The 23776-nt window shown below is 37.4% G+C and overlaps 1 protein-coding gene across 1 annotated transcript; it reads left to right on the top strand.

Moving 5' to 3' along the window:
• Positions 1 to 20871: 20871 nt before the first annotated feature.
• Positions 20872 to 21219, top strand: LOC123547560 (uncharacterized). The gene has a single exon (XM_045334793.2). The coding sequence runs from the start codon at positions 20872 to 20874 to the stop codon at positions 21217 to 21219; it is 348 nt and encodes a 115-aa protein (XP_045190728.2).
• Positions 21220 to 23776: the final 2557 nt, after the last annotated feature.

Here is a 23776-nt window from a genome sequence, read left to right as displayed (position 1 = left end):
TGACCAGTGCAACCAGTTGTACATTACCAGCAGAGATCATGACTGCAAACCATGGCAATACTTAAAAAAAAAATTATGCAGGGGGAGTAATTACTATTTTAATAGTTATTTCTTGTGAACATTTGTTGTCTCCCTTGTATATCTTTTTGTGTTTGGTTTTGGTTATAATTCTTTTTATAAAAATGATCTGTATTATGATTTGAATAAAATTCCTGTGAGAATTTAAGACTAAAAACATTTGTTTTTATTATTTTTCAATACTTAACATTCAATTTTGATAAAATATTCACGCCTTTGGCCAAAGTTTGATCTACTACTTTTGTGCTGTACACAATACTTCTGTTGGATCGATGTGTTACCAGTGTCTCAAAGGTGTATGGTCTATAAGCAACTTTCACACATGCCCGACACTATGAATATGAATGCCATATCATCAGAGAAAACACTTGAAAAGCTGCATGTCTAGATATCTCTTCCAGAAAGTAGATTTTCCCATGCATCACTGGGAAAAAAACACAAATTATGTCTCCTTCCCAGTGGGGAGACATACTGTTTTGTCACACTTCATTTCTAATCAATAACTGGAGAACCATTTGACTTAGAACCTTCAAACTCCATAGGGTGGCAGGGCTTATGGGTAAGACAACCCCTATTGTTTTTGGGGTCACTCCATCAAAGGTCAAGGTCACAGGGGCCTGAACATGGAAAACAATTTCCGATCAATAACTTGAGATCCACTTGACCCAGAATGTTGCAACTTCATAGGATGATTGGTCATGCAGAGTAGATGACCCCTATTCATTTTGGGGTCACTCTGTTGAAGGTCAAGGTCAGAAGGGCCTGAACATGGAAAACCATTTCCAATCAATAACTTGGGAACCACTTGACCCAGACTGTTGAAACTTTTCAGGATGATTGGACATGCAGAGTAGATGACCCCTATTGATTTTGGGTTCACTTGATCAAAGGTCACAGGGGCCTGAACATGGAAAACTATTTCCGGTCAGTAACTTGAGAACCACTTGACTTAGAATGTTGAAACTTAAGAGGATGATTAGACATGCAGACTAGATGACCAAAATGATTTTGGGTCACTCGATCAAAGGTCAAGGTTGCAGGGGCCTGAACATAGAAAACCATGAGAACCACTAGGCCCAGAATGTTGAAACTTAGTGGGATGATTTGACATGCCAAGTAGATGATCCCTATTGCAGCCAACAATCAGTGTCTCTTTGACTTTCGCTCCTGTCCCCATTTGACTTCTTGCATATACGACTATGCATTGGGGGAGATATGCGCTTTTTAGCTCACCTGTCACAAAGTGACAAGGTGAGCTTTTGTGATCACGCAGCGTCCGTCGTCCATCCGTGAGTCCGTCAGTCCGTGCGTGCGTGCGTGTGTGCGTAAACTTTTGCTTGTGACCACTCTAGAGGTCACATTTTTCATGGGATCTTTATGAAAATTGGTCATAATGTTCCCCTTGATGATATCTAGGTCAAGTTCGAAACTGGGTCACGTGCGGTCAAGAACTAGGTCAGTAGGTCTAAAAATATAAAAACGTTGTGACCTCTCTAGAGGCCATATATTTCAAAAGATCTTCATGAAAATTAGTGAGAATGTTCACCTTGATGATATCTAGGTCAAGTTCGAAACTGGGTCACATGGCATCAAAAACTAGGTCAGTAGGTCAAATAATAGAAAAACCTTGTGACCTCTCTAAAGGCCATATTTTTCATGGGATCTATATGAAAGTTGGTCTGAATGTTCATCTTGATGATATTTAGGTCATTTTCGAAACTGGGTCACGTGCGGTCAAAAGCTAGGTCAGTAGGTCTAAAAATAGAAAAACCTTGTGACCTCTCTAGAGGCCATACTTGTGAATGGATCTTCATAAAAATTGGTCAGAGTGTTCATCTTGATGATATCTAGGTCAAGTTCGAAACTAGGTCACGTGCGGTCAAAAACTAGGTCAGTAGGTCTAAAAATAGAAAAACCTTGTGACCTCTCTAGAGGCCATATATTTCATGAGATCTTCATGAAAATTGGTGAGAATGTTCAGCTTGATGATATGTAGGTCAAGTTCGAAAGTGGGTCACGTGCCGTCAAAAACTAGGTCAGTAGATCAAATAATAGAAAAACCTTGTGACCTCTCTAGAGGCCATATTTTTCATGGGATCTGTATGAAAGTTGGTCTGAATGTTCATCTTGATGATATCTAGGTCAAGTTGGAAAGTGGGTCACGTGCCATCAAAAACTAGGTCAGTAGGTCAAATAATAGAAAAACCTTGTGACCTCTCTAGAGGCCATATTTTTCATGGGATCTGTATGAAAGTTGGTCTGAATGTTCATCTTGATGATATCTAGGTCAAGTTCGAAACAGGTCATGGGGTCAAAAACTAGGTCAGTAGGTCTAAAAATAGAAAAACTTTGTGACCTCTCTAGAGGCCATACTTGTGAATGGATCTCCATAAAAATTGGTCAGAATGTTTATCTTGATGATATCTAGGTCAAGTTTCGAAAGTGGGTCATGTGTCCGTCAAAAAGTAGGTCAGTAGGTCAAATAATGAAAAAACTTGTGACCTCTCTAGAGGCCATATTTTTCATGGGATCTGTATGAAAGTTGGTCTGAATGTTTATCTTGATGATATAAAGGTCAAGTTTGAAACTGGGTCAACTGCAATCAAGAACTAGGTCAGTAGGTCTTAAAATAGAAAAACCTTGTGACCTCTCTAGAGGCCATACCCTTGAATGGATCTTCATGAAAATTGGTCTGAATGTTCACCTTGCTGATATCTAGGTCAAGTTTGAAACTGGGTCACGTGCCTTAAAAAACTAGGTCAGTAGGTCAAATAATAAAAAAACCTTGTGACCTCTCTAGAGGCCATATTTTCATGGATCTGTATGAAATTTGGTCTGAATTGTTCATCTTGATGATATCTAGTCAGGTTTGAAACTGGGTCAACTGGGTCAAAAACTAGGTCAGTGGGTCTAAATTAGAAAAAATCTTGACTCTCTAGAGCATATTTTTCAATGGATCTTCATGAAAATGATCTGAATGTTCACCTTGCTGAATCTAGGTCAGTTTAGAAACTGGTCACGTGCGGTCAAAAACTAGGCCAGTAGGTTAAAATAGAAAACCTTGTGACTCTCTGAAGCCATATATTTCATGATCTTCATGAAAATTAGTGAATGTTCACCTTGATGATATCTAGGTAAAGTTCAAAACAGGGTCACGTACCTTCGAAAACTAGGTCAATAGGTCAAATAATAGAAAAACTTTGTGACCTCTCTAGAGACCATATTTTTCAATGGATCTTCATGAAAATTGGTCAGAATTTTTATCTTGATAATATCTAGGTCAAATTCAAAACTGGGTCACATGAGCTCAAAAACTAGGTCACTATGTCAAATAATAGAAAAAACGACGTCATACTCAAAACTGGACCATGTGGGAAGAGGTGAGCGATTCAGGACCATCATGGTCCTCTTGTTTACAAAAGCATCTTCTAGTTTTATTTGAAATCAAGAGTGGTCCCTACAGATTATGATGTATCTTTTACTCTTCTTCTTCAAATAAAGCATTAAAGTTAATGTTTTCATAATATGTTGATGGGTTTAATATATTTGAAATTTTCACTGTTTGAAACATGGTATTTTCATTTTGTCATTTTCACAGCTTTGGAATTTCACATGTGAGGAAAGAATATGAATTATAGATAATCATAATTTCTTCCCAAAATATACTCCAATAAACTTTATTACATGTTTTTCAGTGAATTAGCAAAACATCAGAGTGAAATTTATCTGGTATTTATTTTCACAGTGAAAAATATCAAAAGGAACTATACAATGGGTAAATTTAGTCAAAAGCTGAAATGAAAAGAAATATTACATATATCTTTCACTCACGGACACCGTATCTTACACTTTTACTCGTGGATAGCCACTGGTGAAAAGAGTACATCTGGTGTTCACTTGCAGAAGAGAATTTCAGTTGGTGAAATGTTTGAGCAAAATAACAAGAATTGATGGCAGACGCTTTGTGCGAAGGAAAGCACTCATTTTGCTGTCTTCAGCACACTATTTGATGAAAATCTGTTGAGGAAAATAAAAGCAAAATAATCAACTGAATCGAGAGGTTTTCTGCGTGTGTATGGTATCCAAAAGTATATAGTACTATCAAGTAGTTAAAAAGAGCAAAAGCGGTACCCATTTGTAGCGATGTCTGGATGTCAGTGTAATGGTAAGTCACAGTAAGTTGATATTTGGTTGCATTTACTAGCAGTTGTATTTTTTTAAAAATAAGTATGAGCAGAGTTGTTTCTCCTAAATTACTGTAAAAGTGCAATTTTAGTCCTTCCTGGGTTCTATCTTGGTAATAGTTAGGTCATTTCAAATTGATACTTATGCCCCACTTCAGTGAAGAGGGAGTATGTTATATTACCCATTGTTGGTCTGTTGGTAGCCCATCTGGTTTCAAATCAATTAACCTTAGCCTGCTAAATTTCTAAAATGGACTGGTCTATCATTCAGTTTGGGCAGTACCACTTATTATTCAAAGGAGTGTTCACTGAAAATATACTGAATAGCGAACAGTGCAGATCATGTTCAGACTGCATGGATGTGCAGGCTGATCTTGGTCTGCACTGGCCACAAAGGCAGAATCACTTGCCGCCAGCAGGCTAAAGGTTAACTAGAGAATATCTGGTCTTATTGTGGTCAAACTAAAGAATGACTGCCTGTGGTTAGTTGATGACCACTTGTTTTTCTGGGGTCAGGAGGTCAAAGGTAAAGATCATAATGACATTGAGACTAAAAAACAGGTTTACACTCGTCAAGTTAACAACTGTCAAACTTCATAGTATGATTGCCTGTGGTCAGTAGATGTCCCCTATTGTTTTGCAGGTCAGTAAGTCAAATCACATTGACCTTGACACTGAAAATGGTTTCTGCTGAGTACCTTAACCCTTGGGCCTAGCCTTTAAACCTTGTTGGATGTTTGCCTGTTGTCAGTAGAAAATCCATATCCCTTTGGGGGTAGTAGATCATAGGCAAGGTAACAGTGAACAGCAGAAATGGGTTCGGCTGAGTAACTTAAGAACCTTTGGGCCTAGCCTTCAAACTTCATAGGATGATTGCATGTGGTCAGTAGATGACTCCTATGGCATTTAGGCTCAGTAGGTCAAAACGGTTTCAGTTTGATAAGTACAGAATGCTTTGTTCTATAGTTGTCAAAATTCATAGATTGACTGCCTGTGGTCAGTAGATTTCCAAATGTTTTTGAGGGTCAGCTGGTCAAAGGCAAGGTAACAGTGACCTCAAGACTTAAAATGGTTTTTGCTGAGTAAGTTAAGAACCATTGGGGCTAGTGTTCAAACTTTTAATAGGATGACTGCCTGTGGTCAGTATAAAACTTCTATTGCTTTGGGGTCAATAGGTCAAAGGCCAAGGATCAGTGACCTCAAGACATATAACAGTTTCAACAGATGTCAGACTTTATATGATGATTGCTGTGGTCAGAAAATGACTCCTAGTAGGTCAAAGGTCAATGTCAAAGTGACCTTGAGTCTGAAAAAGGTTTGGCCTAAGGTCAGCAAACTGCATTATAGGATGGTTACCTGTGGTCAGTAGATGATCCCTATTATGTTGGAGGTCAAAGCTTAAGGTCATAGTTATCATGGGACTGAAAATGGAACAGGTCATCATTGGGGACAAACATCACATGTTGATGTGTAAGTCTGTATTCACTCATAGCAGATGCAATTTTTATAAAAATCAAATAACTATGATCATAGTTATTGCCCTTTGATTAATCCTAAACTGCAACTGTCTGGTTTAGGAAAAGCATAAAATGTTATACATTGTATTTCAAAAACACATTTTCGGCAGGAAGAAATGAATTAATTATTTACAATTATTGGTCAATAAAAAGTCAACTTTTGTTAGATAATTAAACCCTGAATTAAGTGAAGTAAGAGCCCAAATAAAATTTTGTTGTACTTTTGCACAGTTACAAGTTACTTACAAGAAACATCTTTAAAATTACACTATTAAATCATAACCATTTCCTGTTAATTCTTGTCTGAAAGTATAAATACTGTACAGTAACTGTTCTTGAAGTGCTGTGAAATCATTAATATTTGTGGGGGACTAATTTTCGTGGTTGAGTCAATCCACCAAATTTAATCACAACGAACAAGTAAAATGCCCATTCATTTTATGTTCAAAAGTGGAAATCCATAAATTAATATCCCCATGAAATAGATGTTTTCACCAAAACCACGAAATTTCTTGCCCACGAAATTAAATGATTTTACAGTATTCAATGGAACCTCTATATGAAGACCATGCTTGGAAGAGTCAAAACCTAGACGCCCGTCTAGTCATTACTTGCAGATTGTTTGTACACTGCAATGTAACTGGTGGTCTTTAAGAGCCAGGTGTTCCTTGTTAACAGGTAGTCATCAGCATGAATCTGACTGTTTGACTTATTTTTGTTCTTGGTAGTCAGCATTTCATACATCCTTCCTTGTTTCATCTGTTCCTGCAACAAGTGTTGTCTTCATCTATATCTATTTATGTGACAATCTATTCAAATTAACTTCACAGAAAACAATCTGGCGTTGAGGTTTTGTTGAAAATTTTTACCAAGTTTTATTTTGACATAACCTTATTTTTTGCGTGTAACAAGCAGTATGGACTAGACTAGAAGTATCAGGTGGTGCCAACTTGCAAATATGTTTGAATGATGTAAGTTAGCTCCCTTCTAGAATCCAGTAATTCAGTGCTCAACTTTGTTTTCTTTCTCATTTCGTTGACCTTTTCCTTTGAACTTTGAATGCAAGTAATCTGTATCAAAAAACAATGATTCATAATTATTGTTTGTACATGTGGTTTTGTAACCCTTTGCCTGTCAATGAACTTGATCAGATTATAGATCCTGGCCTTAAGACAATCAGCAATCTGATCAAACCTTGAACTTTTTCACCTAACACAGGTCATATATAGTGTGAAATCAGTGATACTAATTAGGAAAAAAAACCTGCCAAAGATGGAGGAAGAAAGTGATGAACAACCTAAACAATTTGCAAGTAAGGAGTCAATATAATCACTTAAGTGGGCATGTAATTGTTGTATTACATACTCCATTATTGCTGGTTAATACTGAGATCACAAATTAACATTGCAAGAACAAATGTTAGTGTCAAATGTGCACATTGTATTAATGCGGAAATGTAGTTATATTGCCTTTGATAAAATGCCATTTATTTTGCCCTATATACATATTTTTATTTTAGAAGGCGTACAATTTTTCAGTCATACTAAATGAAGGTGTGTATATAGTTGTAGCAGTGAGCATAATGCCCAATTTTGTAGAGCTGCATCACTGGAATATCATGCTGTAAACACGTCAATGATACCCTGATAGTCGCATTATACTGACACCAGGCTGACCAGTCCTAGAACTATCTTCTTATTGCTGAGCACCAAGCAAGGAAATTACTAGCTCCATTTTTCACATCTTTGGTATGACGCAGCCAGGGAGCAAACCCATCACTTCGTGCACTTGAAATTGGTGCTCTGCCATTAAGCTGAAGAGTGAGGCTGAGAGGCAGTGTTTTTATTTCAGAAGTGAAGAAACAATTATCTTTAAAAAATTATACATGAAGTGTCCTACACTGCCTATTTAGGGGCTTATATGACAGCGAAACACAAAACCCAGAGTCCCATGTTAAAAAGAAAGATTCACCTAGTGTTCTAGGTGAGATAAAATCATGGTACTACTTAACTAGCATGCTAAGAATCAGAGCTTGCTTCCCAAAATGAAACATTTTAATCTTGCACTATTCTCAAACAATCTGGAATGACTGCCAAGAGCCTCCTGTATGAGGGGTGAATGTCAACTGTAAGTACACATGTACTACATCTTTGGGTACAAAACTGGGAGATGAAAACCAGATTCAGACAATAATGTCTGAAAATTTATTGTTTCAAACACAGGAAGAAGCATATCAATCTATCCTGGCTTTATGATCTGGGAAACCATGTAGTTAATTAAATTAAAAACAACATTGTAATGCTTTTCAGGCATAATTTTCACAAATTAAAAACTAAATTATGTATCTTGCTCTGTGAGGTTATCGCATGATGCCAAAGTCAAGTGTATTTAGTTTGAAAGCATTTGGTCTAGCAGTTTTAGCAAAACCTGCTAATACATGCAAAATTTTTATGGTGTGGATGTGGAAGCAGACATATCGGTGAAAGGGTGGCAACAAAGTTCTACTATTTCAAAAAATTCAAGTTGTTGAGCTTAAATACATCTATACTTTAATATTCTTAAAGGTGGTCAATCACATTTAATCAACATTTAATGACATTTTTTACTTTTTGTATATTCTGGTAGAGAAATATTTAAGAAACAAAAAGACCGATTACATAGAGTTAGATTCCTATTTGAAATGTATACTTTATTATTTTTATAAAATTTTGTAATTACTCCCCTTTAATATGAAAGTATATAAAAAGCTGGGTATTTCTTTTTATTTCGATACAATGTGCATTTGACAGACATATCAACTATTGAACAATCTGAACCAAAATGCAAGTTTTAAAGCTGTGTGTAGCTTCTGAATTCATTTATTTCCAATCTATCTTGGTTGCGCAACCAAGATAGGCGAAGGGAGGTAATAATAATTTTTCAAACACGTTTCTAATGAATTACATCTAAATACATAATTTTTTATGGAAATATTTTACAAATATATTACAATATGTCTAATATTTATACATTTCCTTAGGCAAAGTATGTTTATCAAATTTATACTTATGATAAAATAACTCTATCTTGGTTGGGCAACCAGGATAGGAAAATGAATTTTTAAAAATACCTCAAGTGAAAATCTACCGGTATTTTGTATTAAGTGTTAAGTGAACATAAATGAGTGTAAGTGATCAGATGCTAAAGTTTCAAACAAATCCGTTACATGGCCAAAATCTGATTATCCACCTTTAAAAAGCCCAGTGAGCAGAATAAAAGTTTCTTTCCTGCTAAAGCAGGTCCCATGAATATAAAACTGGGTCACATTGTCTATCAGTCTCAAAATGTATCATTAACCATGATTGATTCCAAAATTGTGCATAAATAAGATACTGGAGCCTGAGACTGGTCTCGAAGCTTGATGCAATACTGGCTCCATGCATTTCAGGCCTGTTTCAAAGCTCCAGGATCTGATTTTTTATTTCTGAGTATAGTTTTAAATGCCATGAAAAACCCATTTTATCACCTTCAGGCCACTTCCCTAGAAAAAAATAGAAATTATAGCGATCTGTTACTTGCATTCCTTTCAGGCAATTACCTGAATTTAAATAACATGAGTAATATCTGTTTGTTTGTTTTGGGTTTAACACCGTTTTTCAATAGTATTTCAGTTATGTAACGGCAGGCAGTTAGCCTATCCAGTGTTCTTGGATTCTTTACCAGTACAAAGAAACTGCCAACTTAATTCCCACATGAATGAATTCAGACACAATATCTTTTATCAAATAGTCGCAGGGATCAAACGCATGACTCTGCGATACATAGATCTGTGCTCTCCTATTTCAGCGAAGTGGGCGGGCTCAGTTTGAAGTAGGAGATTAGACAACCAAACTTGTATGAACCTATACTGTATTTAAAATTGGTCATAAAAAAATGCTGTTTCTGTTTAAGAATCAAAACCATGCAAGTTTATTTCAGTGACCTCCCTTAACATTCAGATATAAGATAAGATATACAGAATAACCTCCCCTTTTTCAATTTACCCCATTTGCAAGCACTGCCAGAAGACACCTCAAAGGTAAGAACATTAAATATGATAGTGTTTTAAAAACTCATTTACGGCAGTGAGTCTTGCAATTTTACTAATTTTTGTTATTTTCTGATAATTTCTGCCATCAAGATGTGTTTTTGAATGTTTTGTAAATACACTGTCATTACAGTGATCGAATTTAACTTTTTTTCCACAAGCAAATTTTTGCTAGTGCCATATTTTTCCACTAGCAAAATGATGGGTTCCACTAGCAATTATTTAAAAGCTGTTTACGTGCTAAATTTATTAAGTTGTTTTGTTGTTGTTTGGTTTCTTATAAAAGTTCACGGTTTGGACAGGCCGGGGTTTCGAAAGTATGATACAAACCAAAGTACTCAATGATTCTTTGAACTTTTGGCAGGACGTTGTTATTTTAAGTTTTTCTCAGGTCACTGCCCCTAGTTTTGCTAGTATTTTAGATCTCCTCGGGCCTTTTTGCACCAAGAAACGTGTTATTTTCCTCGCCATTTTGCAGAACTTTGCAAATTCAGACCAAAATGAAAACAAATATTGCCTAGACGCTTACTTACATATCATATTACTTTTGTATAAAGCGACAAGCGTCTATAAGCAGTCACATGATTATCGGTAAATAAACTGCCCCATAAGAGTTTTAAAAGAGAAAAAGCTCAGTTTGAGCGAATTCCCCGATTTTCGAATGTGATAGCGAAAATATTCGAGTGCCATGATTTTCTACTCGCATTTTTTTTATTCTTACTGGAATTTTGCGATTTAGCGACCACTAAATTCGATCCCTTGTCACTAAGATCACTGCCATGAATAGCGGGTCACTTGAAAATAAAATGTGAATCTCTCTTTAATGTAGTAGAGTATACAATATTTATGTATCCAGTTATATAGTCTTATCACATAGCAATTCTTAGACAAAAGAAGATGGATCTAATCCCCATGAGTAGGTAACTCTTGCACCAATGTTTCCTGACTTGGATTTTAGCACTCTTGAGTTTTTCAAAGTATACGAATATTTTTGAACATACTCACAGTTTCTTAGATAAAACCACACAAATTTGGTACCATTTTGAAGAGTGGAACACAAACTTTCATAGGAATAATGTGATTTTGAATTTTTGATTGACTTCAGTGAAAAAAGTGCCACCAAGCAGAGGTGGCTATTCAACGAACAGAGGACCACTCATTTCAGTGATAATCAAAAGGTTGTTTATTCTGCTTAAAAATACGAATAAATTTGATTTGATGTTGCAATGGTTTGAAATGGCACATTTAGATAAATAAATAAGGTTCTGTGCATCAATATTTTTATTTTAGTTTTAGATATAGTTGGTGCTAATTAATGCATAGAAACAGGGTCACTCAAAATGACAGGGTCTTTCAAAAATTCATTTTCAGTGACCCTGCATTTTTGAAACACTGATAGAAATACAACTGTGAAAACACTATAGTACCTAGTATCTCCTGTTTGAAATGTAAACATACTGATTCTCATTATATTCTGCCTTGTAATGTTTATTTCTAATACCACAGTCACGTTTTGTCAGAAAAAAACAACAACTATTTTTAAATGGATAGAAAATATGATAAACTAGGTGACCCCTTATTGGCAAAAGTGATCCCCTATTGGTGAATCGGACAGGTTTTAATATTTCTTCATAATTTCAGACATAAAAGATAGAATAGATTCAAATAAATCAAACATTTATATGAATGCGAGCAATAGTTCTAAGTGCTAGTATTTTTATATATCATGAAAGTCTGAACATTCTTCACTACATGCTAAAAGTGTAGATAGTGACCTGCTATTGGGAAGTTATCTGTATAAATTTGTGTTACCCCGGAAAGGCCCTGCAAGGACCACATTCAGATAAAGATAAACGGTATGTTTTATGATAATGATATGGACCCAGCATTAAATGAATTTAAGTATTATGAAATGTTATCATGGCCGAAAACATACATCTGTGGCTAAGTTGGGATACACTCCCACCCCCACCTGAAGCCCAAAATAGAAATCTAAACCAGTTAACCCCAGGTTTACTAGAATAATCACTAAATATGTAAAAAAGCATAAAAAGCAAATCATTTCAGCACTATCAACAGTGTCAGTTTCTTGCATGAAAGAAATAGATCTTTGGTGAGGCTCGAACCATTACATGGTATTAGTGCTAATTTACAGGGCATTTGAACCACAAAACCATGAAGCCCATCCCCATGCCTGCTGAAAATGACAAGTCAGCATTATATCTGATACTTGTTCACTGCCTTGCAGTCTGATAAATAAGGTCATGTCACTTTTTCAGCAAGTCAGCCTTAGACTACAAATGGTCATACATTGGAAAACCCTCCTTGAATAAATAGATCTATGGATGAAATAGCAAGAATGCATAGGAGATATCATCTTCTGAATAACTTTCTGCTCTGGTAATGTGTATTTTATTTCTAAAGGAATGTTGATGACAACTTTATTATACTGATAAGATCTTATAAACTATGATAAACTGTTTTAAATAGGTAATTACTCTAGCAGAAATGTGTTTTTTGACATCTTAGTACTGTTGATGCAGGGCGGTGTAATTGAAATAAAATTTACTTTACGAAATAACTATGTCGTTATACTTCCTTTTTATAATATATGCTGTATTTTTGCATTTCAAATATAAATTTGTGTGCTGGAATGTTATTTCATAAATGAATGACAGGTGTATATAATAAGCTTGCATTATTTTATGGTCTTTTATGTTTTGTCATGAATGATACCAGTTTTGAAAAGCATAAAAATTACATGATACGTAATGAGTTAAAGCAACCTGAATGGGTTCCAAGACTCCAGCCAGCAGTAATTAGTTAACTGCAAGTTTATGAAAACTTTTATAACTTGAAACAATGGTACATGCATTAATAATTATAATTACATACCTTACTATAACAGTAACAAAAAAGCCATTAAAACGGTCATTATGGCCTCTGTTGACGAATCCGTAATGACACAATGTGCCTCATGTGCCATAATATAACCGGAACGTCAGCGCATTCTGACGTTGACGTCATGTAGCAACGTCATTATGGTGGATGAAAGTGTGCTGAATCTTTTTCAGATCGATTGTCTGTAGATGAAACAGCAATACAAATGATGCTTCGTGAAAATATGTAAAATGAAAATAGCAAGATAAAATTAATATGAAGTGAAGATATACAATGTATAATAAAAAGGTCAATAAAGGCTGGTTGTGCCTTCTAACCATAATGGCACACCTATAGTTTCATAATGGCTAAAGCCCTCGAGCAGTTATGACACTAGGTGTGCCATTATGGCAAAAAGGCACAACTCAGTTATATATTAACCTCTTAGGCATGGAAGGAAATTACACACAAAGCTGTGAAAGTCCATTAGGCCCAGTTTATTTAAGCAGCTACGAGGGAAAAGCAATTTTTTCAGATTACAGACAGAATGGTAACAGCAATTTATCTACAATATTTGATTTCTAATTTAGCCTTTGTAAGTAATCGTATTAGTTATGTCCTACTGTATTGAGAGACATCTTGGTATTACGACCACCACTCCTGCCAAACATCCCTTGTAAGCTAAACATTGTTTACTTTCATATTTTACAATTACAGAAGCACTTGTTATGCCCTGACATTTATGTGGGGGGCATTATAGCATTGCTGCTGTCCCTACATCTGTCCGTCCATACATACTTACGTCTTGAAATATTAGCCTGGTTTGCTTCAAAGTTTCACAGATGAACAAGTTGATGTACAGATAAGCATAAAGAAGGAACTTTTGCTGTGACTAATTTTACTGCAGTTATTGCCCTTTGATAGTTTTGCTGTATAGAGTATAGAGAAAAATATTGTATGTCCAACTCCTCCCATACTATAAGCCTGATTTGCTTCAAACTATAAGCCTGATTTGCTTCAAACTTTCTCCAATGATGTACAGGTAACCATAAAGGAAGGAACTTTTATGAAAATATAAAATATAAATAATAAATTTTGCTATATAGAAATTAGAGAAAAGTTGTTTGTCCATCTCCTCAAACACTATTGAAAAGATATGCTTGAATGTTTCACAGATGAAGGACCTTGATGTGAAGATGATAAAAAATAATGGACTTTTTAGCTCACCTGAGCCAAAGGTGACCGCTCAATGTCCGGCGTCCGTCGTGCGGTGTGCGTCGTGCGTCCGTCAACATTTCCTAAAAAAATCTTCTTCTTGAAAACCACTGGGCAGAATTACACCAAACTTCACAGGACTGATCCTTGGATGGCCCCCTTTCAAAATTGTTTAAAGAATTGAATTTCATGCAGAACTCTGGTTGCCATGGCAACCGAAAGGAAAATCTTTAAAAATCTTCTTGTCCAAAACCACAGGGCCTAGGGCTTTGATATCTGGTGTGTAGCATCATCTAGTGGTCCTCTATCAAAATCGTCCAAATTATCCCCCTAGGGTCAAATATGGTCCCGCCCCTGGGGTCACATTATTTATATAGACTTATATAGGGAAAACTTTGAAAATCTTCTTGTACAAAACCACATGACCTAGGGCTTTGATATTTGGTTTGTAGCATCATCTAGTGGTCCTCTACCAAGATTGTTCAAATTATCCCCCTAGGGTCAAATATGGCCCCGCCCCGGGGGTCACATGGTTTATAAAGAGTTATATAGGAAAAACTTTGAAAATCTTCTTGTACAAAACCACATGGCCTAGGGCTTTGATATTTTGTTTGTAGCATCATCTAGTGGTCCTCTAACAAGATTGTTCAAATTATCCCCCTAGGGTCAAATATGGCCCCACCCCGGGGTCACATGGTTTATATAGGTTTATATAGGGAAAACATTGAAAATCTTCTTGTACAAAACCACATGTCCTAGGGCTTTGATATTTGGTATGTAGCATCATCTAGTGGTCCTCTACCAAGATTGTTCAAATTATCCCCCTAGGGTCAAATATGGCCCCGCCCCGGGGGTCGCAAGTTTTACTTATATAGTAAAAAAAGTTTAAAAATCTTCTTGTCTGAAACCACAACTCTTAGACCTTTGATATTTGGTTTGTAGCATTGTCTTATGGTCCTCAACCAAAATTGTTCAAATGTACCCCTGGGGTGAAAAGAGGCCCTGCCCTGGGGGTCCCAAGTTTTATATAGACTTTTATAGGAAAAAGCTTTTAAAATATTCTTGTCAGAAACCATGCGACCTAGGCTTTTGATATTTGGTATGATGCATTGTCTAGTAGTCCTCTACCAAAATTTTTCAAATTATGCCCCTGTGGTTAAAAGAGACCCCACCCTGGGGTCACTTAGTTATTATGTGAGTTATATAGGAAAAATACTTAAAAAATCATCTGATCCTATTTCCAAGACTATTTAATTATAATTACCTGATGACCCCAAGTAATATGATGTCGCTTGATTGTGACCTTGACCTACTGACCTACTTTCTTGTTTTTTAAGATACAGCCTTGAAATATTGATGACTTACACAGTTTTGCACAGAAAGCGTAAAACTGAATTTCATTGACCATGAATGTGACCTACTGACTTTCTTAATATTTTATCATCAGTTTGACATTTGAAACATGTAGCTCATATTACTCAGGTGAGCGATCCAGGGTCATCATGACCCTCTTGTTTCTGTAAACTATGGCTCTTTCTTATTTTCACAAAATAGGCCATGAGTGAAGAAATTTGGTGTGTTCATCTCCTCATACACTTTTTGGTGGAATGGATTCAAAGTTGCTCAGATGCACAACCTTATCTTAATACAATTTGCTTCAAACTTTTAGTCTAACATCCTTCATGTGAAGATGGTCTGTACTAAAAACTTTTCTATTTAGAGCATGGTGCAGTATATGGGGGCATCAGTGTCCTATGAACACAATTCTAGTTATTATGTAAATTTTGACTGAGTTTTGCAAAAACATTCAATCCTGTGTGAGGGGTGATAAAGTAAACTGTAACTGTTGCCACCTGTGTTGAACTTATTCATGCACAACTTATCTGCAAAATACAACTGAAATGGACCTTCACCATGCAGCAGGTTTCTAAGTCTTGTTTGTTTTATGAATTGTCCAAATGGTGATATTTGTCAGCTCACCAGATCACAAAGTCAGTATTTGATATTTTGATTTCTAACTGCCTGATGACATTAATGCTTCCATCATCAGTGTCTGTCTGTTCACATTTTATTCAAATGACTTTTCTCTGGAAGTTTATTAAACTCAATATTAAAGATTTTCAGACAGTTTCTCTTGTCTGTACACAAGTATCAGCAGACATAAAAATGTAAAAAATGTTCCATCGATACCTTGACCTAAGCTGCTTGGCCAGCTTCAAAATTATTTCACAGAAAGGTTCAGTGGTTGACCTTTAACCAGAATTAGTTCTTGTCAAAAAACATGGCTGTTAGCCTTAGTGGAAACTGGAACCTACTGGCCAGATTTTGAAATAATTTCACACCAATGTTCCTTTGATGAACAAAATTGTTAAAATTACTTTTTCTCATAACTTTAATATGCCATGGTAAAATGATTACCGGTATTTATTATTACTTTGAAAGCATTTAAAATAAACTGTGAAAAAAAAAATACTTCAAAAGATTTGATCAGTTTACGTTTCTTGATTCTGACTTATTATTCTGATTTTATTTCCATATCATTTTGTTATTAAATATAAATTAAGTAAGATCTGACATATAAATCAGCACATATTTGCTTCAAGTATGCATACAAAATGTAATATATGTATGAGAATGTGTGTAAAAATAATTGGAATTTTAAAAAAGAGAGGAAAGGTGAATGCCTTCAGATCTGATGTGTTTATTTTGATTGGGTTAGTTTTGGAATAGGTGATCAACACATTATTAAATAAGTATTTTGACATGTTTAAACAGACCGAACTACATTATTTTGTTAGGCCGAATTTAAAGGTATTTAATGTAATTATTATTACCATACAGGTGTGTCAGTGAAGGGGACTTACTGTTTGCCCCCCAACTTTTGGTCCAGCAGTCAGTTACTCAAAGTGGGATCCAGCAATATTAAACTATAAGTTCAAGTTAAGTTTTCCATTAAACTTAGATGGCAATATGGAGTGAAATATTATTTTCTCTGTTTGTTCAACTGTCTGTCCAGCTGTCATTCACAAATGATAGATTTTGTCACAGCTTCAAAAATACAAGAATGTTTTCATTGAAACCTTAATTGGTCATTGATAGAAAGCATTATGTAAAATAGACAGAACTTTTTTTGTCCCTTCATCCAATTGTTGGACTGTCTGTCTATCTGTCAGTCACAAAATATAGATCTTTTGTTAACTTTCAAAGTGCAAAATAATCAACATTGTACACATAAAAATAATTGTTACAGACAAAATTTTGAAATAATCAAAATCTTGAAAATTTGAGTCACCATAGTCCCTTCACAGATGTAAAATTGATTAGATAATATGGCTGATAAAAGTAGAGAACTCTGTTTCCTTTATTTACCAGTAAAATATTTGAGGCTGGAGATAATATGTCAGGAGAGATAGTGTAGGGTGGCAATGATCAAGCAAAAAGGTCACCATTTGACCAAGTTGAAAGTTTTTTTATATTTTCAAAAATTTTCTTACTGAAACTGATGAAGCTTTGTTTTGCATGTTTGTGTTGCCGTGGCATTAGATGTCGGTATTGCTCTTTGAAATATATAGATATATTAAGTATTTGATGAGGAAATGTTAGGTCCTGCAACATTGCTAACATTCTGGCTTTCTTTATATGCCAGACTTCCAACTTCTCTTTTTATGGTAAATAATGACTCATGTAGAAATATAATTCAGTATAATTCATTAAATATGTGCATTTTGATTAATACAGTTTATGCAACATTCATGATTGACATTAAAAGGAACTGTATAAATTAAAAAAGTCATTTCTTCTGAACCGTGGATGGTATATTGTTAATTGTAGTACCAAATAAATATGTAAATTTAAGAATAGTGTTAGTCTTTCTGTTGACATTTTTTGGCAGAATCTCTGGTTTGATCGATGAAACAGATAATAAGAAAGATTACTTTAACCGTTCGCTTACTGGTGGCAAGTTGACCAGTGTAGAACAAGATCAGCTGATAATGGTCTGTACTGTTCGCTGTTCAGATAAGAAGTGGTACTGCCCAATTGAATGATGGACTAGTCCCATTTTTAGCTTACCTGTCACGTAGTGATTGCCTTACGATAGAGACCACATTTTGCAGTCGATTTTAATCAAAGTTGCACACAACTTTTATTGGTGTAATATCTTGGTTCCTTTCAAAAACTGGCCAGATCCCATTATAGGTTCCAGAGTTATGGCCCCTTAAAGGGCCAAAATTTGCTATTTTGGCTTGTGGACACGATAGAGACCACATTTTGCAATCGATTTTAATCAAACTTGTACACAACGTGTATTGGTATAATATCTCGGTTTCTTTCGTAAACTGGCCAGATCCCATCATGGGTTTCAGAGTTATGGCCCCTTAAAGGGCCAAACGTTGCCATTTGACCTTTTGCAGCCATATAGAGACTTCATTTATCATTTGGTTTGAAACAAACTTGCAAAATATCTTTAACAACAATAGAACTTGGATTCCATGATGAATCTGTCAAATCCAATCATAGGTTCCGGAGTAACGGCCCTTGACTGACCCCTGAAAGAGTCAAAATTTATTAATTTTTACCTTGTGAACATGATAGATACTAACCACACTTACAAACAACTTAAGTCACAATCAGATCTCAGTTTCTATCGAAAACCAGCTAGATTCCATCATAGATTCTAGAGTTACTGCCCCTGAAAAGAGCAAAATTTTTTATTTTGGCCCTTTCAGCTATATAGAGGTTTCATTTATACTTTGATTTGATACAAACTTGAACAGAATATTTATTTTGATGATCTCTAGGCCAAGTTCAAAACTGATCATGTGGGGTCAAAAACTAGGCCACCCACTCAAATCAAAGGAAAAGCTTGTTAACACTAGAGGCCATATTTATGATCCTATCCTCATGAAACTTGATAAGAGTGTTTATCTTGATGATTCCTAGGCCAGCTTAGAAACTGGAACATGTGGGGTCAAAAACTAGGTCACCACTCAAATCAGATGAAAAGCTTTTTAACATTGTAGATGCTACATTTTTGACCCTTTCTTCATGAAACTTTGTCAGAATGCTTATCTTGATGAGTCTAAGACCAGGTTTAACAGGTGAATGATATAGGGTCATCATGACCCTCTTGTTAGAAAAGCAGGGTAAAGGTTAAGATACCTATCACTAGTTGTATACCCTTACATACCCTAAATACAATAATAATGGAAAAATGGTGCTTCCTATCCTATGAAAAGGTCCCAGTCTACACTTAATTAAATGTTTATGTTCACATGATGCTAAACATTGTTAGTAATAGTACTTCACTACTTCAGGAGTTGAGAGCAGGACACCTTACCCTATCGTGGCAGGTTTATATCAGACAGCTGACCCAGTGATGGCAGGTTCATACCAGAAACCTAACCCTAAGATGGCAGGTTCATACCAGACATCTGCCCCAATGATGGCAGGTTCATACCACACACCTGACCCAGTGATGGCAGGTTCATACCAGACATCTGCCCCAATGATGGCAGGTTCATACCACACACCTGATCGAGTGATGGTAGGTTCATACCAGATACCTGACCCTATGATGGCAGGTTCATACCACACACCTGATCGAGTGATGGTAGGTTCATACCAGATACCTGACCCTGTGATGGCAGGTTCATACTAGACATCAGACTCAGTGATTGCAGGTTCACACCAGACGTCTGACTCAGTGAGGGCAGGTTCATACCACACACCTGACCCTGTGATGGCAGGTTCATACCAAAAACCTGACCCTGTGATGGCAGGTTCATACTAGACATCAGACTTAGTGATTGCAGGTTCACACCAGACGTCTGACTCAGTGAGGGCAGTTTCACACCACACATCTGACCCTGTGATGGCAGGTTCACACCAGACGTCTGACTCAGTGAGGGCAGATTCATACCACACATCTGACCCTGTGATGGCAGGTTCATACCAGAAACCTGACCCTGTGATGGCAGGTTCATACTAGACATCAGACTCAGTGATTGCAGGTTCACACAAGACGTCTGACTCAGTGAGGGCAGTTTCACACCACACATCTGACCCTGTGATGGCAGGTTCACACCAGACGTCTGACTCAGTGAGGGCAGGTTCATACCACACATCTGCCCCAATGATGGCAGGTTCATACCACACACCTGACCCAGTGATGGCAGGTTCATACCAGACATCTGCCCCAATGATGGCAGGTTCATACCACACACCTGACCCTATGATGGCAGGTTCATACCACACACCTGACCCTGTGATGGCAGGTTCATACCAGAAACCTGACCCTGTGATGGCAGGTTCATACCAGACATCAGACTCAGTGATTGCAGGTTCACACCAGACGTCTGACTCAGTGACGGCAGTTTCATACCACACATCTGACCCTGTGATGGCAGGTTCACACCAGACGTCTGACTCAGTGAGGGCAGATTCATACCACACATCTGACCCTGTGATGGCAGGTTCATACCAGAAACCTGACCCTGTGATGGCAGGTTCATACTAGACATCAGACTCAGTGATTGCAGGTTCACACCAGACGTCTGACTCAGTGAGGGCAGTTACACACCACATCTGACCCTGTGATGGCAGGTTCACACCAGACGTCTGACTCAGTGAGGGCAGGTTCATACCACACATCTGACCCATGATGGCAGGTATCACACTGACCAGGCAGTTCTGCACTCATGAGGGCAGGTTCATACCACACTCCTGACCCAGTGATGGCAGGTTCATACCAGATACCTGACCCTTGATGGCAGGTTCATACCAGCACGACATATCTGCCCCAATGATGGAGGATTTCATACCACACATCTGACCCGTGATGGCGGTTCAACCAGACGTCTGACCATGAGGCAGTTCATAGCACACATCTGACCCAGTGATGGCAGGTTCATACCAGACATCTGCCCCAATGATGGCTGGTTCATACCACACACCTGACCCAGTGATGGCAGGTTCATACCAGATACCTGACCCTATGATGGCAGGTTCATACCACACATCTGACCCTGTGATGCCAGGTTCATACCAGAAACCTGACCCTGTGATGGCAGGTTCATACCACACACCTGACCCTGTGGTGGCAGGTTCATACCAGAAACCTGACCCTATGATGGCAGGTTCATACCAGAAACCTGACCCTGTGATGGCAGGTTCATACCAGAAACCTGACCCTGTGATGGTAGGTTCATACCACACACCTGACCCTGTGATGGCAGGTTCATACCAGAAACCTGACCCTGTGATGGCAGGTTCATACTAGACATCAGACTCAGTGATTGCAGGTTCACACCAGACGTCTGACTCCGTGAGGGCAGTTTCACACCACACGTCTGACCCAGTGATTGCAGGTTCATTTCACACAGCTGACCCATTTATTGCATGTTCATACCACACAGCTCAACCATTTATTGCAGGTTCATACCACACAGCTGATCCAGTGATTGGTGGTTCATACCACACATCTGACCCAATGATTGCAGGTTCACACCACACATCTGACCTAGTGATGGCAGGTACATATCAGGCACCTGAGCCACTAGTGGCAGGTTCGTACCACACAGCTGACCAATTAGTGGCAGATTCATACCAGACACCTGACCCATTGGTGGCAAGTTCATACCAGACACCTGACCAATTAGTGGCAGGTTCATACCAGACACCTGAGCCACTGGTGGCAGGTTCATACCAGACACCTGAGCCACTGGTGGCAGGTTCATACCAGACACCTGATCCATTGGTGGCAGGTTCATACCAGACACCTGACCCATAGGAAGCAGGTCCATACCAGACACCGGACCCAGTGATGACAGGTTCATACCAGATTGACCCATTGGTGATAGGTTTACACCAGACAGCTGACTCAGTGACTGCAGGTTCAAATCCAGTTTGAGGCATTGTTTCCAAGGAACTACAGAGCAAGTACTGGTCAGAAATACCGGCAAAGATCATCAAATCTGAAAAGTTTCTCTACAATTAATGTTATATAAGGTACAAGTGAAATCAGGTTACACTGAGGAAGTCAGAATTGTTTGGTATTTCACAGATCAATATAACCAATTCAGATCAAATCATTGCCAATTGGTATTAATTAAACAAATATCAAAAGGTCAAGCATTTACAAATATTTTTTCTCTTATAATATAATTTATGTACAATTTATACCACATTAACTACTGTTGATTTAGTGCCAGATGTTTAAATAGAGTTAAATGGATTCTGAATACAGTAGAAATGAAAGTTTATTACTGATACACTGTTTGGTGTAGCACCTGTGGTCTTAGTTGACTACAAAAGACTTCCACTTTACCTTAATTGGCATCTAACAGCTTGCTTTTAAGTAACTTATAAATATTTAATCTTCAGGAGTTGTCCATGGCATTACCTGATTACAGTGTGGCTGTGAGTAACTAGATTACACCAGTTACAGTTCAGGTGAGTGACTAGATTACATTAGTTACAGTTCAGGTGAGTGACTAGATTACATTAGTTACAGTTCAGGTGAGTGACTAGATAACATTAGTTACAGTTCAGGTGAGTGACTAGATTACATTAGTTACAGTTCAGGTGAGTGACTAGATTACATTAGTTACAGTTCAGGTGAGTGACTGAATTACACCAGTTACAACTCGGATGAGTGACAAGATTACTCCAGTTGAGTGACTAGATTACATTAGTTACAGTTCAGGTGAGTGACTAGATGACATTAGTTACAGTTCAGGTGAGTGACTAGATTACATTAGTTACAGTTCAGGTGAGTGACTGAATTACACCAGTTACAACTCGGATGAGTGACTTGATTACTCCAGTTAAAGCTCAGGCGAGTGACTAGATTACACCAGTTACAGTTCAGGTGAGTGACTAGATTACACCAGTTACAGTTCAGGCGAGTGACTAGATTATTCCAGTTACAGTTCAGATGAGTGACTAGATTACACCAGTTACAGTTCAGGCGAGTGACTAGATTACTCCAGTTACAGTTCAGGTGAGTGACTAGATTACTCCAGTTAAAGCTCAGTTGAGTGACTAGATTACTGCAGTTACAGTTCAGGTGAGTGACTAGATTACTCCAGTTAAAGCTCAGTTGAGTGACTAGATTACTGCAGTTACAGTTCAGGTGAGTGACTTGATTACTCCAGTTAAAGCTCAGGCGAGTGACTAGATTACTCCAGTTACAGTTCAGGTGAGTGACTAGATTACTCCAGTTAAAGCTCAGTTGAGTGACTAGATTACTGCAGTTACAGTTCAGGCGAGTGACTAGATTTCACCAGTTACAGTTCAGTTGAGTGACTAGATTACTCCAGTTACAGCTCAGGTGAGTGACTAGATTACACCAGTTACAGTTCAGTGGAGTGACTAGATTACACCTGTTACAGCTCAGGTGAGTGACTAGATTTCACCAGTTACAGCTTAGATGAGTGACTAGATTACACCTGTTACAGCTCAGATGAGTGACTAGATTACACCAGTTACAGTTCAGGTGAGTGACTAGATTACACCTGTTACAGCTCAGATGAGTGACTAGATTTCACCAGTTACAGCTTAAATGAGTGACTAGATTACTCCAGTTACAGCTCAGATGAGTGACTAGATTACACCAGTTACAGCTTAGATGAGTGACTAGATTACTCCAGTTACAGCTCAGGTGAGTGACTAGATTACACCAGTTACAGTTCAGGTGAGTGACTAGATTACACCTGTTACAGCTCAGATGAGTGACTAGATTTCACCAGTTACAGCTTAGATGAGTGACTAGGTTACACCAGTGATAACTCTGGTAAATGACTAGATTACACCAATTTCAGCTCGGGTGACTAAGT

Source organism: Mercenaria mercenaria, chromosome 15 (assembly GCF_021730395.1).
Source record: "Mercenaria mercenaria strain notata chromosome 15, MADL_Memer_1, whole genome shotgun sequence".
Lineage (NCBI taxonomy): Eukaryota > Metazoa > Mollusca > Bivalvia > Venerida > Veneridae > Mercenaria > Mercenaria mercenaria.
Note: the sequence above shows the minus strand (reverse complement) of the source record. Positions and strands in the feature narration are given on the sequence as shown.